Source organism: Suricata suricatta, chromosome 7 (assembly GCF_006229205.1).
Source record: "Suricata suricatta isolate VVHF042 chromosome 7, meerkat_22Aug2017_6uvM2_HiC, whole genome shotgun sequence".
Taxonomy (NCBI): Eukaryota; Metazoa; Chordata; class Mammalia; order Carnivora; family Herpestidae; genus Suricata; species Suricata suricatta.
In genome coordinates, this window is record NC_043706.1 from 75,186,018 (window position 1) to 75,205,132 (window position 19,115).

General features: G+C 36.8%; 1 protein-coding gene across 2 annotated transcripts in view; it reads right to left on the bottom strand.

Moving 5' to 3' along the window:
• The window catches only part of RARS2 (arginyl-tRNA synthetase 2, mitochondrial), a 70,267-nt gene that overhangs the window by 26,154 nt on the left and 24,998 nt on the right, over positions 1 to 19,115 (bottom strand). For both annotated transcript variants that reach the window (XR_003911019.1, XM_029945218.1), the window contains exons 4-8: positions 18,698 to 18,781; positions 11,688 to 11,785; positions 6,282 to 6,337; positions 3,850 to 3,933; positions 447 to 523 (exon numbers count right to left, since the gene is read on the bottom strand). Coding sequence is in view for 1 of the 2 variants with exons in the window: in XM_029945218.1 (XP_029801078.1) it covers positions 447 to 523; positions 3,850 to 3,933; positions 6,282 to 6,337; positions 11,688 to 11,785; positions 18,698 to 18,781 (399 nt within the window). In the remaining variant the exon portion in view is untranslated. The remainder of the gene's footprint in view (positions 1 to 446; positions 524 to 3,849; positions 3,934 to 6,281; positions 6,338 to 11,687; positions 11,786 to 18,697; positions 18,782 to 19,115) is intronic.

Sequence of the window (19,115 nt, forward strand, 5' to 3'; positions counted from 1 at the left end):
GAAATTTTAAAAAGCACACACAAATTCAGAGAAACACAGGTACCTTCCCTCACACTAGAATAAAATTTAAAAAGTATATATTCATGTTTTCCAATTCTAAATGAATTAAAGCTATTGCCATGAAGATAAGCTGTAGGTATAAAGCAACTGACAAAAAAATTTGAGAAATTTGTGTTGAATCTGTTATCCTATGTGTTTATTCTAAGACAACACCATAACTAGAGAAATACTGTCCCAAATAAACTAAAACATAAATAAAAGAAACACTTGGGACAAGAAAATGAAAAGAACTCCCTAGTAAACTAGAAGCAACATTTTCCATTGTTGTGGTTCCTTGTTTTTAGGAACATTTTTTAAAACCTTTGGGATTAAAATCCAAGCTGCACAGTACTCTGAAAAAAAAAATAAGTTGAAGCATTTGTGACTATTGTTTCTTGCCAACTTACTTCAAAGAGGTGCTGTAAAGGACTGGACTGAAGTTTTTCTTCATAGCCAAATAGTTGGAAGCCAGTTCCCAGAAGACCTAGCACAATAATCCCATAAGTGAAAAAATTATAAAATGGAATAATAGAGAACAGTCATGGCAGGGAACAGGTATAGCTGTATCTAAATATCAAGCCCTTATAACTATGTGTCCTGAGAGCACCGCAAACACATGCTGTCACCTTCTACTACCCCATAAACTGCTTCGGAGCCCTCTTGACGCTGGGATCACCTGAAACTTCAGGATGCAATGCCACATGGCGGGCAGCTTTCCTTCAGGGTGTCATATATGTTAATCTTGACACCGTGTCCTCTGGTTTGACATTTTCTTCATATTAACTTCTTTGATGTTGCTGTCCTATGGGTTTGTGTTCTATTTCTGGAATTCCTAGCACTAGGACTGCAGAATGGATTGCTCTTCGACATTTATCAACTCTTCTCTCATATTTACTGTTCTTTATTTTTGTCCTACTTTCTGGGAGATTTCTTACATTTTTAAATGTTGACAGTTTTTTTTTTAAACAATTATTCATTTTTGAGAGAGAGAAACAGAGCATGAGCTGGGGAATCAATATATGGAATCACAAATTCAATATATTTAATAGATCACTGAAATTAACTTCACAGACACCAATGGACTATGAACTCATCAAAGGCAGGGTCTAGGACTAACTTGTCTTTGTATTAACAGTGCCCACCACCTCACTAGCACACATTAATAAAACAAGCATTTATGGAGTAGCTCCCCTGAGGAAGGACATCATGATGCTAGACACTGGATGCTTAAAATCTGTGAAAACAAACTTACTGGAGGTGATTTCAAAACTTTCTTTTTAAACTTGTAAATGTTAAATCAAAGGTAACAGTTTGGTGTTATAATATTAACCCTTAAAAAAATAACTGAAGGAAAATAATAAAGACAAAACTCAAAACATACCTGATTATCTTTCCCATTTAAGGTGACCAAGCAACAAAATTCTTTTATCTGGCTATATATTTGTCTTTTAGTTTGTTAATGATTTTGGGGGGGGGGGGGTCTTTGATGGTAAGTTCTGCATTCAGGGACAGTATTAGTTTGAACCTTAATTTAAAAAAAATAATAATTGAGGTAATAGACTGTAAGTACTTATGTTCTTAAGAAAGATAATCACAATTTAAGGGTGCCTGGGTGGTTCAGTAGGTTGAGCATCCAACTTTGGCTCAGGTCATGATCTCATGGTCTGTGAGTCCAAGCCTGGCATCAGGCTCTGTACTGACAGCTTGGAGCCTGGAGCCTGTTTCACATTCTGTGTCTTCCTCTCTCTCTGCCCCTCCCCAACTTTCTCAAAAATAAATGAACATTAAAAAAATAAAGTTCCTCCATGTCTTTAAAAATAAGGATATATGCACCCTAGGGCCAAGAGCAATAAAAGGCAGTTGAATTATTTTTAAAACCAATCTGTTCCTACAACTCTATCCATTACTAAGCTTCAGATCTATAGGGGGTATTGCCAGGGGGCCTTACTGATGTACATTTTTCTATGGAGGCTTAAAAGAAAATGGGATGCTACGGAATTCAAACTCATAAAATATTTTGGAGCTTTAGACAAAAACTAGAAGGATGACTGAAAAATGTACCAGCCCTTATTCATTTTTAACCAAAAGCAAATGTCAGGGTCTTGTGAGCAGGGTGTGGAATAATGCCTAAAGTGTTCTAAAAAGTGAAAATAGGAAATGTAAAGGTCAATCTCCTTTTAATATTCAACCTAATATATTTTCAAAAACTAATTTTGTGCTTAAAAACTATTTGCCAACTTTCAATAGGAGTTAGCTGAAACACCCAAAATTAAAACTCTTCAACAATGATGGTTATAATGGAAATGGTGACAGATCGTTAACCATTGTAGTCCTTTCGAGAAATACTGCAATAATAAAATCCTGTAGCTAAAATTAAAGAATACCATAATCACATATTTGCTGATGCTTGTAAAACGCATAAATCGGTTAAACTGATGTAAAGTGAATGTCATCTATTAAATTTGATTGTTGAGCCTTGGGCCCATATCTCTGACTACCAGCTATTGTGACTGCAAGTAAATTTTTAAAATCCAGGGCATGTTTTCTGATTCCTCCACAGTGAATAGTAATCGTACTATTAATTGGCTCAAGTTACCTTTTTTAGAGTCTAAAAGAGATTTATTAATGAAAGAGAAGGTCATGATAAATCTTTTAGAAACTTCGATTTCTTTTCATTAGCTATGACAGAACAGTTTCCTATCAGTAAACTTTAGAACTGGTAGTGCACACTACACTTTACGGAAGCTTTAAAATATTATCTAGCCTTTCTTTTGGATTGGTACTGTAAGGGCTCCTGGGTGGCTCAGATGGTTAAGCATCCCACTCCTGCTCAGGTCATGATCTCATGGATTGGCACTGTAAAATACTTCCACCTTTCACCACTCTTAGTGCTTCTTACATTTCAAGTACTACGGACACAAAAATAATTAAGACACAATCCATGCTTTCAAGGAACATGCTATCTAGCAGGTGAGAGAAGCACACAAATAAGAAGAGAGTAGCAAGCCTATGAGGAGAGCTGGATACTAAGAACTTGGTGATATGAGATGTAGGCAAGGGTCTATCTGTGTGTCAGAGAATGCCTTACGAGGTGACACTAAGGCCGGATCTTAAAACACATATAAAAGTTGCCAGAGATTTTTAAAAGTTTGCATTTCACATGTTACCAGAACTTCACTACCTTGGCAACTTCACTTATCTTGTCCTTCCTTGATTACAGGTATACTTAAGAGCTAGGAATGATTCTGAGTAAGCTCACGACATTAGAGATAATTTGTGGCACTCAACTATTTGGATCTCACTCCTTTCTTCCTCTCTTTTCTTTTTGATCCCTTGTCACTGTACGATTTAAGAAGGAGCCAAAGTGTCCCACTTTCTTTTTCCTCTAGGCCACAGGCTCAGGGAATAACAACAGATCACCCTCCATGTATGATGCAGGGGGGCTGGACTTCATTGGTTTGAAAAATGGCAAGGGTGTAGCTGAAAGGGTTTATATAGCTAGACTGACTTCTTCCCTGGTACATTTACTGCTACATTTGATAAGTGTAAGCTACTTTTCCTTAATAAAAACATAAAAGCCTGTATTTATTAGGTATTTATTGCCCTCAATGTGTGAGGTTTCCTACCCCAAAACATATTTGTGTGGTGAGAATTGCTCTAATTACTAGAATACAAGACTTATGCAAAAAGGGTAGGAGGCACTACTTTATCCATTGGATTCTGCCTATATTCTATCATGACAGGTGACATAATTAAAAGAAATTAAAGTTAACAGTGGAATAAAAGAAAATCTCAAACTCAGTCACTTACCAAACTGCATTCCCCAATCTCCAAGGTAGTTTATTCTGGTGACTCGATGTCCTAAAGCTTCTTTGAGATTTGCTATAAAATTTCCTAGTAATCAATAAAATAGACAGTTTCTCATTCTTATCCATTTTGGCATAAGAACCATGTGTTTCTCTATTATCAAAACATAACAAAATTTTGACAAAATTTACCAGTTCAATTTTTTTGGTAAAATGTTCATTATTGTGTTTTCATCTATGTTATGGAATGGGAGTAGAGAATTATTTGGGGGGCAGTTATTCCAAGGAACCTCACAATTTTCATAAGAACAGATTTTTAGTAACACCAGTGGGAGCTGGGAACACATGTTAGGATAACTGAATTCCAAAGAAGAGAATCTCAGTAATTAACAATAAATAATTCCGCTATTCCCTAAAGAGCCTAAGCCATACTGGTGTTCCTTCTCAACAGCTCACTCTACCTTCTTTCAATCACTGAAACCCACCCCCTCAATGCCTGTTCCCTAAGAGCACACGGTAGTCTAAGAATTCTGTCTTCCTCTACTGCTGACACTCGTTTGATATTCATCATCTACTGCACTCTCCTTGTGTGCACTCACGTGCTGCACAGGCTGCAAACCTGAAAATTACATTTCTCAGAAACTCCTGCAGTTAGGGTTTCAGAAGTCATTTACATTTGGGCAATCAGAAACACTTTGCATGAGACTTCATGAGAGGAGGGCTACTTCCAGTTTTTCTGACATACACAGCTGTGGAGGCCTTTTCTTTTTAGTGGCCATCACTAACAGCCCAGTGTCAAGTGACCTCCAAGGGAATTGAAAGGGTATGAGGCTGCCTCTTTTGCTCATATGAATTCTAGAAGACATGGCGGGACTAGAGGCAGCTTCCTGACTGTGGCAGTGGTAGCATAGCTGCTACTGGAAGTGACTGCAGAAAAGGCAGAAGCTCCCTTGATGAACACACTCTACAGTATAATTCTGGGAAGCATTCATGTCACTTAACCCAAAGCTCCTTTAGCACTTGCAACAACTTTGTAAACTATTCTGTAATATTTGTAAAATATTCTGTAATAAATTCTTGCCTGCTTTTACTACAGAGGATTTAGTTTTCTGCAAATAATCCTTCACCAATATGTATATCTGACTTAAATTACAGGAGCTACTCCTTTTCCAGCTCCCCTACTTCCAGACTTACCCAGTCTATATAGTCCCAACAGCAAACGTCTTCAGCTGCTACTCAGACTGTATTCTCATTTTTAATTAGCATCTTATTATCTTATAAATCAGCTAAATGACACAAACCTAAGCTTTTGGAATTAGACTAATTTTAAATCCTGGCTACTAGTCATGTGATTTTTGGAAAAGTTACTTTTGGTATCTGAGTTTCCAGACCACAGTTAACAGTATTCACCAAATAGGGCTGTTGTGAAATTAATTGAGCTAATACATGAAAACATTTAACATGGTAAATAAATTCTCAGTAAATATCTCTTCCTGGTCCAAATATTTTCCTTAAAAACCTTATCATGCTCTGTCCACCATTTACTCACTCCCTACAATTTTGACCTACTCATGTAGCTTTTCTTATACAGTGTATTTTTTATATTCTTTAAAAAAAAAATCAAACCCTATCATTTCCTCTCTTAAAATGCTCCATGAGATCTCTCCTACAATGAGAGGGGGCTCCAGTTCAATAATGATCTACCCCACAAAGTACTGACTACTCCAATTCTTAAAAATATTCAAATGACACCTTAAATGACAGGTTAAATGATCCCTAAAGCATGCAATAGACAGATTTCCACACCAGAAAACAGATCTGATGGAGACACACTTCAAAATCTCTTCCAATTTTAATTGCAGTTTTAAATTGGGCTACTGCATCATATCATGTTTTAGATAAATGAAGATCTTAGCATATAATCTGAAGCATTACAGCTATGAAGTACAATAGCAATCTTTCTTAGAATCCTTATTTGCATTTCTAGTCTTGAATGCTCCCGTTAGCACTCACAGGATGGAGACTGAGTTTCTTTGTTCTAATTGAGATATAATTGATATTGTACCAGTTTCTTTTTTAAAACAAAATATATGAACAAAAAACCTAGGAGGATTACTATCATCCCCACATAACTATTTTCATTTTTGCATCTTTCAGATCTTCTCCATACACATACATACTTTAAAAAAGTTAAAATCCTCAATAAATCTAACAGTTAAAATTTGTTTCTGAGTCAATGTTTTGGTTTTGAAACAAATTTCTTTTTCTACTTCTAAACCAATTCCTCCCATTTCATACCATACTAGCATTGAACTCATATAAATATGAACTTTGTTTTTTGTCTTGTTATTAAGCAATAAACCATTAGAATGCACAATCAAAATATTGCCTCAAAGTCATGTTTAGTATTTTCTGTGAAACGAATGATCTACTCACCTATGATGGTAGAACGCAAATGTCCGACGTGAAACTTTTTGGCGACGTTAGGTGAACTGCAAATAATTGCACAAGTTATATTTCTGTTCTAAGAACTAGAGTTCTAAAATGAACTAGGTCATGCTTCCACAGTTGAACACAATTGGGGATTAAGACCTTTGGTAATTTAGGGGAAGTTAAGTAAAAAATTAGAAATTTAGAACGAAGATAAATTAGAATTCAGAAGGAATCATCCTTAATTAAATCAATCCTGTGACTCATGAGGTGGTATTATACACAGGAATGGCACACTTAGGAAGTAGTTACATTTAAGGATAGATTAAAAAGTTGGAGAAACTTAGAGATATAGTCTTGACATAAAAACAAAGCAGATTATTGGGAATTAAGTTTAGTATACCAGTTACAAATCCTTTACCCTCTTAAAAATTACTGACTCCATAGAAATTTTGTTTATATTGGTAATATCCGTCAACATTTACCCCATCAAATATTAAAATGAAAAAATATAAAAATATTTATGCATAAAACTTCCCATGACATTTGGAAATCTGATTCACCACTCCAAATTCTCAGTCAACACATTTATCACTTCTCTGTATGCTCAAGAAGCTATAATCAATAACTTAAAGTAAATTTCTTCTAGAGCACTAGCTACCTGACATGCACAATTTCACACACTTTACATGCATTTACCCACTTAATACTCATTCGAGCTGTGAGGTAAGGTTCTGTGATCACTTATTTTACAGATGAGGAAATTGAGACAACAAGGAAAAAAGTTAATGAAGCAAATGTGGCAACAGCTTGATGACTTGAAATGTGGGTGATAAGCATATGGATTTAATTGTACTGTTGTGTTTTGTGTATGTTTGAAAATTTCACAAGTTTTTAAATATTGAAAAAAAATAATAAATTAACTTGAACCCAGTTGGTTAAATGTGGTAAAATGAGTGCCTAATTTTGGTTTGTTTTCAAAGCCTTATACCAAGAGTATTACAGTTTAAAAAATTGATTCTACATAAACATGCATGCAGTTGAAAACTTATGAAATAAGAATGCGTATTTAGTTATTTAGAAAGTAAATGCCCTTCCAGAAATTAAAAAAATAGGGAATCTTCATTTCCCACCTAGACAGAATAACAAGGATTGGATTTACCCTTCTGCCTTAACCAGAAAACCATAGGAAACACTGGTTTTATGAAACCAGACACTGAAGAACTATGATCCCTGAAAGAATGAGAAGCAAAGTGACCTTGAGCAAATTAAACAGCAATTTTGTGAGCTGAAGAGAAAAATCTATAGCATGGAAGGTGTGTATTACAAAAGAAAGCCTTCAAACCAATAAGTAATCTAAAATTCTCCTGTAAGAAACTAGAAAAGGAAGACAAAAGTAAGCAAAATAAAAGACAATATAGATAAAAGCACAAGTCAATAAAATAGAAAAGTTGTACACCTTAACTGCAGTGGTAGTTATATGACCTGTATACCTTTGCCAAAATTCATCAAATTATATGCTAAAATAGGTTAAATGGCATTATACTATACATGATTATATTCCAATAAAGCTGTTTTTAAAAAATTGACAACAGAATAGAATCAAACAATAAAAATAATAAACCAGCCTTGGATAGATTTCAAGTATTAAAGGAATAGAAGATATTATTTAGTGAAAAAAGCAAGGAACAGAACAATGTGTAAAAACAGACTATCTCTTGGGTAAACAGGAAATTAGTACTGGTGATTACCCATAACGAGAGAACTAAGAAATGGAAATGGGGAGGGAAATTCCTTTTTGCCAAATATTCTTTGATAATCTTTGAATTTTTTCAAGCCAGTTATTTACATTACTCTTTTTTTTTTTTTTAAGTTTTCACAGAGTTTATGTACTTTTTTTTCTCAAGGACTTGAAGAATTGAATCTACCTAGATTTTCAGCCTTGACAAAATGTCCCTTTTCAACCACTGGTACCATTTTCCTACTCAGAAATAAATACAATGAAATGGAAAGTACAAATTCAACTCCCTTGGCAACAAAAGTAGCCCTAATGAATGAATTATAATTTGGACACCTTATTGAAACTTGTAAAAAAAATTATTTATGTAACTTCCTCAATTTTTAAGAAAAGACAAATATCACTGCTCTTGTTTTCCAGATAAGAGACCACGAAAAATAAACTGTCCTATCCAAGACTGCGGAATCAGTTACTAATAGTCAGAACTGGTACCCCAATCTCTCAGATTCCCAGTTTACTAATTAGAGGTCCTCAATCTGTTTTGTGAGAACACTGCACACTGGGGAATAGCAGGGGATGGGGAATATTGAGCTGAGGAAAGGAGAGGAAAGGCTACCACTGCTGACTGCGCCTGCAAGTCTGATCTGAACAAAATAGGAAAGGCTGACTTTGCAAAGAGGGAGGCAATAGCAGTTAGCTTCAAGTCTTACAGCACCTACTCAGGTAGAGCTCATATATGATGGGCAGTCCTCTACTCTGGCATTTTATCACAACACTCCTGGATCTGACAAACTACAGGACAATCAATACTGTATGTCAGGGAGGCAGTAAAGGTAGAGTATACAGGCTTCAGAGGCAGCTCTATGGCCCTGAGCAAGTTACTTAACCAATTAGTATCATCAACACCTTAACTTAGAGGGCAAGTTTCTTGAACCATTATCTCATTGGGGGGGGGTGGTAAAGTTACCCTAGTTAAGATACTATATATTTAAAAAGTTCTGTTCTTCTACCTCTCTCATTTTCAGAAGAAATTCAAGAACAATGTTTCCTATCAACTTTGATCCTATTCCTCACCTGTTTGTCTATACTTTGAAACAACAGTGGTAAGCATCACAGCATATGGAAAACTTGTAAGGGAAAGAGCAACTATGGCCAAAGCAATGCCAGATGGAGTATCACAGAGAGCAAAGATGGCTTGCAAGGACACGAACTCTGCCTTCATCAGCATTCAAATGCTCATGTAAGTTCCAGCCTTCCTTATTAAATAAGGGGCAAATCCATAAGCCAAAAAAAAAAAAAAAAAAGCCTACAAAGAAAAAGCCATACAAATAGCCTACATAATACAACTCAAATAGAACAGGCTACTTTTAGACACTTCTTATAAGTATAAACAAAAAAGAGCATTATGACATGGGAAACAAAAACAGGAGGAAAGCAAGAGAATTAATGAATAAGGAAGACTGCAATCTTGGTATTTCAAGACTGGTTGGGAAGAAGGGATGATAAAGGTCAAGTGACGATAGAAAAGAACATGTTAAAAGTGAACACTGGTGGCAACTTTTCAAGTTTCAAGAAACTTACAATGGCATTATTTCAAGGATGGTAACAGATACTATACAACTTCTCTACTGATTTTCCTTTACTGCTGGTTAGGTAACAGCAAGAAGCAGAAGAGTAATACGGTACTGAGTGCCTCTCCAGAGGAGGTGAAGTATTCTGCATCAATTTAAAGATGTGAATGAAAAGAATTTGACAACCACAAGCTTGCCAATCTCGTCATTAAGAAATTAGTTAGTGTCCCTCCCCCTGATTTGGAGCTGATCTTGTGACTCGCTTTGAAACCAGCAGAATGTGACAGAAATGAGGCTATGCCTGTTTCAAGACAATATGCTTTTACCATCTTGGAGCCCTGAGCACCTTTGTAAAGAAGTCTGGTTAACTCTGCTGAAGAGACCCTGTGGAGAGAGAGAGATGCTTGGCCAGTCATCCTTCAGGTAAGCTGCCAAACACGTAAATGGGCCACCTGAATTTCGAGCCCCAGTATAGTCCCTAGATGACCAGAACTACATATGGTAACAAGCAAGTCAAAGAACGACTGAGCTAAGTCATCCCTGATTTCTTGATCTATAGTGTCTTGAACATTAAAATAGTTGTTTCAAGACACTAATCAGGAACTGAGACTTTTCCTTAAAGAATCAGATAGTAAATGTTTTAGGTTTATAGGCCACCTAGTCTCTACCTCAACTATTCAATTCAATTCTACTCAACTGCCATTGCAGTATAAAAGCAGCCACTGCAGATAAAATGTAAATGGAGTGCAAGCCTGTGCTCCATTAAACTTTATTTTTAATTTTTTTATTAAAAATTTTTTCAAGTTTATTAATTTACTTTGAGAGAGAGAAAGAGATAGCAAGTAGGGGAGTGGCAGAGAGAGAATCCCAAGCAGACTCTGCACTATCAGCATGGAGTGATGCGGGGCTTGAACTCACAAACAGTGAGATCAGGACCTGAGCCGAAATCAAGAGTCTGGGGGCTTAATCAACTGAGCCACCCGGTGCCCTCCTAAATTGCATTTTAGAGTGGCTTGTTACACAAGAAATGATAACAAAATGGCAGGCAACTCTCTTTGAGGGATGGTCTTAGTGTTGTTCCTCTCTGCTATCAAGATGACCTCATGAAGTCCCTCTCCTCTCTGAGATGCAACGAATGTTTAAACTCAACCTTAAATATCATGATTGGGGTACACTGCAAGTATAAGATTTATTCATAATATCTGTCTACTCCACAGGAGCATGAGTGTATTCAGCAACCAGTCCTTATCATAAACAAATAAGTTTACTGAATTTTAAGAGTCTGCCTTTTTTTTTTAAGAACACAAATGAGTGGCAGAGACAGTACAAATATGGAATTCATAAAACCTACTGTCACCACTGGTTATTACAGGTGCCAATTATAACTAAGTTTGTTATCATAATAAACTGTAATAAAGAGGAAACTTAAAATATAATTCTCTCACCAATTTTTAAAAATCCTCTACAGAAATATATACTTAAGAAAACAAAAGGCTACAGTATTGCAAGTTCTAATTTTCCGAGTGGGAAAACAGTTCATCAAAACTCCTCAGCTTTAAGGAAGGCACACATAACATCTCTGATCATCTCCATGAGCTGTCAACTGGTCAAGCTGCACTCTGAAAGTGTTCCCTTTTCTGTTCTGGTTACCCACAAATAGTGCAAATATTAGATGGCTGTACTGACAGCATTTCAGAAAGTTATGAGGATTAGAGGCATATTGAAATTTCAATCCAATAATTAAACAAATATACATTACAAATACTACAAGGCTTTGCTCTCCAGTAATCACATTACTTTAAAATTCTTGATATGGCAGTAACCATTACCTTTGCTTTAAGAGTTTACTAAAATGGAAAAACTAGTTCTTCCAACAAAAGTAACTATTAAGTAATTTTTAAAACCCATCATCACTAGACTTTTTATTGAAGTCTAAAATTTTTATTCATGGTACAGTGTCAATTCACTGTAATATTAAGAAACAAATCTCACTGGTTCTCTATTTTTCTTGTGTAACTTCCCGAAGCCCCACGTCATAATGGTAAAACCATATAACTGCCCAGCCCCCTTGATAACCAGAACATAAGAGGAGTTGGCACTCACCTGAATTCAACCACGATCTTCTTCTGGGGAAGACCAGAGAATAGCTCACTTTTTAACCCATATTTTGAGCCATCTTTGATTACTTGTTGTAGTACTGTCTGAAAAGTAAAGGGAATGAGATTTAATGACAGAAAAAAACCCTGCAATTTTCTTAATTACTTAATTACTTAGTTTACTGGTAATGAAGTAAACATTGCTTATTTACTCATTCTAATTTACAGCACTGAGCATTTTACAGCATTGCCAGCTCCTCCTTCTCCTGATGCAAATGCTAGTCAGAACAGTAGTAACAAGAACTAACATCTATGGGGGCTCTGTGCCCTTGTATGTATCACATCTATTCATTCTTACAGGAACCAATGATATAGATATTTTATAGATAGCGAAACTGAATTTTAGAGAGGTTAAGTGACTGCTAAAAGTCCCATGGCAGATAGTAACAGCAAAACCAGGAGCATCTAATATTCACTGAATGCACACTATGTGCATACACTATTCTAAGCATTTTCTATGCATTAACTCATTTAATCCTTACAATAACCCTAAAAGAGAAGTATTATTTTTACAAATAAGGAAAGAGAAATACAAAGAACTTCCCCAAGACCATACAGCTATTAAAACATGTAGAAAAGCCTTTTTCACTCCAGAGCTAATATATTTAATTTTTTAATGTTTGTTTATTTTAGAGACAGAGAGAGCACAAGCAGGGGAGGGGTAGAGAGAAAGGCAGACACAGAATCTAAAGTAGGCATCAGGCTTTGAGCTGTCAGCACAGAGCCTGATATGGGGCTCAAGTCCACAAACCATGGGATCATGACCTGAGCCGAAGTCAGACCCTTAACTGACTGAGCCACCCAGGCGCCCTTCTCCAGAACTAATGTATTAACTACTGCACGCTGCTGCTACTTTTGTAATACTAATGATCACCTGCATGGCAGAAAACACAAAATTATAATTCAAATGCCTACTGGCTACATAAATAAAGAACAAGATAATCTCACAGAAACAACCAAAACATATTCCATTTTTAGAAATGAACACAGAAAGATTATACAGTTCACAAAATTCATACATCCTTGTTTGCTAATGGTGTGATGCATTTATTTATGTGTTCATTTTTTAAGCATGGGGTTTCAATTTACTGTGATAGGCTTCTATTTACTCTTACATTGGTTTTGCTTCATTAAACTGAATTCTGAGTACTAAGTATATAGTTTATGATGTGAAGAATTTTACTACCATTAAGGGTTGGTTAACATGGTCACTTAATGGAGAAGGCAGAGAAAGTAGCAGCAGGAGGCAGCAAAGCAATACTTTTTAAGCATCTACAAAGTGCTAGGTTCAAGTCCAGACGATTTTATGTTATCCTTAGCCTCACAATGGTAAAAAGGGCAACATTTCCCATTTCTTAGATGCAAAAACTAAGGTTCAGAAACAGTACGTATTTGCACAAGGACACAGAGAAAATATTATTCCTTTCACTCACAAAATATAGGACACAGAGAGTAAGAATTAATATACAGAGAATAGGGTGTGTCATACACTAGGGGCCCATTATATGTTAATTACTCCAAGACTATGGTGGCAAGACTGCAAGTGGGGAGGTAAATATTAGTTAGGGGAGGAACTCCTAGTCAGATTATTCTCAATTTAACATCTACCCATTTCATTTCACTTTCTATCCCTTTATGTATAATGGATGGTAGACTCCACAAAAGGCAATCACAGTAAGCTAAAACTCACTTTTAACAAATGACTCTCAGTTCATGGACTCTCTGGCACAAACAAAAAAAGCAACTTTAATAAAGAACTATCTCACATGCCCCACTTACAACCTTCCACTGACAATCTGATCAATGTGCTACCTAGAGCTTCCTTCTTGACTATTTTATTCCAAGTGTTCTCAAAATCAAAATTTGAAATGCCAAGCTTAATTGAGTGCTTAAATTCTTTAACATGTTACTTTTATGAGCACACTTTTTGTAAAATAAAAAATTAAATCAGATAGGGCAAAAGTCTAGAGTCCCTTTTGATCCTCTGCCCTAAGCCACCAGCTTCCCCAGGGGAGACCACTTTTCAAACATCACCTTAGCTGTTGATTGCTCTTCTCCTTGCAACCATCCTCCACCTTTGGTTGTAGTATCACTGTCTACTAACTTCTGCTTCTCAGTTTCCTTTGCAGGCTCCTCTTTCACAGCCTGTCTCCCCACTCCCCACTCTGTGCTCCTTTCTTGCTTCGAGCTCCTTACTTTATACTTCTCCCAGGTATATAAAGTCCCAAGACTTCTACTACTTACCTAACAAAATCTCTCTCCTGTGCCACAGACTGGTAAGTGCAACTCCAAAATGGACATCTCAGGCACTTCAAATATATTCCTCTCCCTTCTGCATTTCCATGAACTATATCCCCTCACCCAGCTAACCAAATCAGAGGCATAAGAGTTCCTAAAATTTACCTTTTTCCCCCTCAACCTTCATAATCAATCACCTATTAACCACCAAACCCTGCACATGCTATCTCCTAAGTATCATTACAGTTATCCCCTCTGGCCTGGTTTATATCCTCATCATTCGTCAGCTATACCACTACAAAAACAACCATAACAAAGCAATAAAACACATCTCCTTATATAACATACATATTTAATTAAGTCTATGTTCTATTTAACTTTGGAAAAATTCCCTAAATCTAAAAGATTTTATCAATTTCTTTCTGGCTTGAGTTTTACTTTACGTGCATATTACCTTTACTTTCTTTTAATTTTGAGAAAATTGATTTGTTAAAAGGCACGTTTTAATACCCATAAAAAAATCACAAGTTAGGAATGTTAGGGGTGCCTGGGTGGGTCACTCAGTTAAGCGTCCGGCTTCGGCTCAGGTCATGATCTCACAGTCCGTGGGTTCTAACCCTGCCTCAGGCTCTTCTGCTGACAGCTCAGAGCCTGGAGCCTGGTTCAGATTCTGTGTCTCTCAATCTCTGCCCCTCCCCTGCTTTCTCTGTCTCTGTCTTTCAAAATAAAATAAAGACAAAAAAAGAATTTTAAAAAAAGAACTTTTTTTTTTTAAATTAAGTAGATTTCACCTCCAGCATGGAGCCAAACATGGGGCTTGAACTCAGAACCCTGAGATCAAGATCTGAGCCGAGATCAAGAGTCAGACACTTAACCAATTGAGCCACCCAGGTGCCCCATTCCTTCCATGTGTTTATCCTACTTACACTACACGTGATTTGAACGCATCTACTGCTTTTTGGCATCAGCTTAATTAGTAAAATATGTGAGCAGAATTAGGGCCACTTAAATTAGTATCTCTTTTCCTTTTTTTCTCAAGTTTTAGTAGAGCATGCAAAGTTGAATCTGGCAGATAAAAAATACATGTGTACATGTGAAATAAAATGATGTTATCCATGGTGTACTTCTAAGGCACACCTAAAACACGAGATTTTGTTTCTCTTTTTCCCGATTTAGTTAAACTCTTATTTTCTGTTTTTCTCTCCCCCAAAACTATTATTCTAAATTACTCTTGAAAGTCATCTGTAAGCTACTGACAGGGGGAAGCTTGGTACCAAAGTGACAGCTCTTTACTATGTATGAATTGGTCATACCATCTTACAGCTTTGAAAAATTTATCATCTAGTCCCTGTGATTTGGCAGTTCCTACTGCCTTGAATTTCACATTTTAGTCTCCTACCTTTTTTTTATAGTTTATTGTCAAGTTGGTTTCCATGTAACACCCAGTGCTCATCCCCACAAGTGCCCTCCTCCATGACCATGTCCCCCTACCACTTTCCCTCCCGCTTCAGCCCTCAGTTTGTTTTCAATATTAAAGACTCTCTCATGATTTGCCTCCCTTTCTCTCCCTCTTTTTCCCCCTTCCCCTCCCCATGGTCCTCTGTTAAGTTTCTCCTGTTAGATTACTTTTGAGGATGATTTATATGAAGACATTATGTTGCCACTGTTAGTGATCCAAACGTAAGCAAACGCTTAATCATTCCTGGTGCTGCCAGTGTAAATGATTCAGTTGTGCTGCATGAACAGATACATTTTTATGCAAGGCTAAGCTTGTACATGTGTAAGCAATGACAAATTCATAATTCTCTGCTTGAGAAGTAAGTTTTGGACACAGGTTATTGGCTGCATGTCAATCTTGATAACATTAATAATCAAAAATATGTATTAATAATGGTCCCAAAAGGTTGAATTTTTTTCCTTGATGTGACCTGAAAAATTCATTAGATATGCAAATGACCACTGTTTAAGGCCTGAAAATAATGCAGCCAGATGTAGAAGAAATTAGACTTTGAATAAACAAGAATGATCATAAAATTAAAAAACCTAACATAACACAGGCATATCCAATACTCCTTTTTCTTACTAGTTTAGGAACTATTGTTATAGGAACACCAAGCAGAGCTACTGCAAGCAATCTGCACAATCACTCTAAGATCCAGGTCCTCAAGGCTGCAACGAAGGAGGATTTCCAGGTGAGAAAGTAGCTGGATTTCAAAACCCTCGATATTATCCCTCTGTTGTCAACTGAGAAGGATTTGGGAACATTTTTAATAAGCAAGCTAGTGTGCAAAAACTCATAGTTTATTCACTGTAATAAAGTATGAAAATTTATGGCCACTGAAATGTTAAATTATTAATATATGCCTTGCCTGATATATAAACCACATCTCTCTCAGTTAAGCTGGTTTTTACAACTGCATCTAACAGCGTGTTTTCCCATCTGAGAAAAAGCAAAAGAAGTAAAATACTGCTGCCTATGAAGTAGCCTGGAGTTTGATGGGCACTTTGGTGAACTGCATTGCTTCCATAAAAATTGACACTATTGGGGTACGTGGGTGGCTCAGTTGGTTAAGCGTCTGACTTTGTCCCAGTTCATGATTTTGTGGTTTGTGAGTTCAAGCCCCACGTCACACTCCCTACTGTCAGCAAAGAGTCTGCTTCAGATGCTGTGTCCCTCTCTCTGCCCCTCTCCCACTCACTCTATCAAAAAATAAAACAAATTTTTAAAAAATTGAAACTGCAACTGGAAGAGTTACTTATTTAGAAATGGTAAATTATGGGATGCCTGGGTGGCTTAGTTGTTTAAGTGTCCTACTTCTGCTCAGGTCATGATCTCATGGTTGTGAGTTCGTGCCCCATATCTGGCTCTGTGCTGACAGCTTAAAGCTTGGAGCCTGCTTCGGATTCTGTGTTTCCCTCTCTCTCTGCCCTTCCTCTGCTGACAATTTGTCTCTCTCTCTCTCAAAAATAAATAAACATTAAAAAAAAAATGGTAAACTGATGTGAAATGTTATCAACAGACCAGCAGATTGTAGACACATTTTAACAAGCTCAAAACAAATTTCCTCCTTGTCCTTGTGGAATGATTTTGGTTAACCAATTTACCTTAAAGTAAGAGTGAAAAAAAAATTAAAAAGTTCAAAGATCTAGACACAAGCATGAAACACTAACTCTCCTTCAAAAGGATTACAGGGCTGATGAGCAAATGCCCAATAAACTATATATAACTTGGTAAGAAATTGTATTATAAGAAGTTTTGGCTTTATAATTATTTTCAATTCAGGACTGCAGCATTTACTAAGACTGACCAACTCAATATCGGCGTATATTTCTTTTTTTTAAATAACAGACCAAAGCATGCATTATGATAAAACTTAAAAAAATTTTTTTTTAATGTTTTTTATTTATTTTTGAGAGACAGAGAGAGAAAGTGCAAGCAGGGGAGGGTCAGAGAGAGAGGGAGACACAGAATCTGAAGCAGGCTCCAGGTTCTGAGCTAGCTGTCAGCACAGAGCCCGACGCGGGGCTTGAACCCACAACCCATGAGACCATGACCTGAGCCGAAGCCAGATGCTTAACCAACTGAGCCACCCAGGTGTCCCTAAAACTTTAAAGTTCAACTGAGATGAAACTCTCTACAAAAGATCTCATACCACGCCTATCCAGGATTACCTGTCCTCCACAATCATACATGAGACCCAATTCCTTTAAGTCATTTCCTCAACTCCTCCAGGCCTGAGTTTTCTGATCTTTCTTACACTTATTTTATCGATTTTATCAATACACCTTTTTTATTCTTCTTCTGTTGTTTTTTAAAAGCAGGAGAGGGGCAAAGGGAGAGAGAGAATCCAAAGCAGACTCCATGACCAGCAACCCACTTTGAGATCATGACCTGAGCCTAAATCAAGAGTCAGATGCTTACCTGACTGAACCATCCAGTCACCTCTATTTTTTTTGTTTTAGTATTTGTTTTAATAAAAGAATAAGCTGTTTCAGGATTTCTTCTATATAAATCTTATGCTTCCAACAGATTTCAGGCTACCAGAACACCAAAACCAACAGTACTTTTTGTGTATTCCATGCAGAGTCTGTTAACTCATACAACAAAACTTACCTCACACATACTGCATGCTAGGCATTTTCCTAGGAACTGGGGATCCAATAGTGAGAAAAACAGATGCTATAAGCCCTGATGGAAATTAGAGTTTAAAGGGCAAGAGGCATTAATCAAATAAAAACAATGTAAACCATTTGAGGTGCCTGGGTGGCTCAGTCGGTTGAGCATCTGACTTTGGCTCAGGTCATGACCTCACAGGTTGTGGGTTTGAGCCCTGCATCGGGTTCTGTGCTGACAGCTCAGAGACTGGAGCCTGCTTCAGATTCTGTATCTCCCTTTCTCTCTGCCCCTCCCAGGCTCATGTTCTGTCTATTTCTGTCTCAAAAATAAACAACAACAAAAAAATTAAAAAGACTGGAAACTATCAATTATGATAAAATCTGTAAAGGAGTTATCCAGTGCTCGGAGAGCACATAAATTAAGAAGACAGACCCAGCCCAGGACAAAAGCTAAAGGATGAGCAGGCATTAACTTGGGATGGCACTCCAGGAAGAGGGATCGGAATATGCAAGGCAAGGAGTCTGAAGTTTAAGAACTGGAAGAAAATCACATAGCTAAATCAGAGAGTAAAGGTGCATAGCTGGAACATAACCCATGCTTACCTTTGTTAATAGTTCTCTGTTTATTTTGAAATTCACAGTCCCTTGACCAGTGCTGATTTCACTTACCACTGTATCACATTTTAGCTGAAAAGATAAAAATGAAGTAAAATAGGTATGTTATAAAATAGACCTAATGAGATTTGTAGTTTTTTTTCTTAAAGTAGGGTCCATGCCTGCGGGGGACCAGCCCACGCACCGGAGTCTAAGGGTCCCTGAGTAGGGGGTTGGTGCCGGCGCAATATCTATAAGAAAGGAGACAGATAAAGTGAATGGTGGCAAGACTGCACTTTACTGTGATGCTTAGGATCTTTATATACCATAGGTGATTACATCATTCTTCTAATGATTACATTGTTTGTAATTCCAGAAAAAAATTATTATTTCCGTGGTAGTGAAAACAGAAAATCAAAACAGAAAC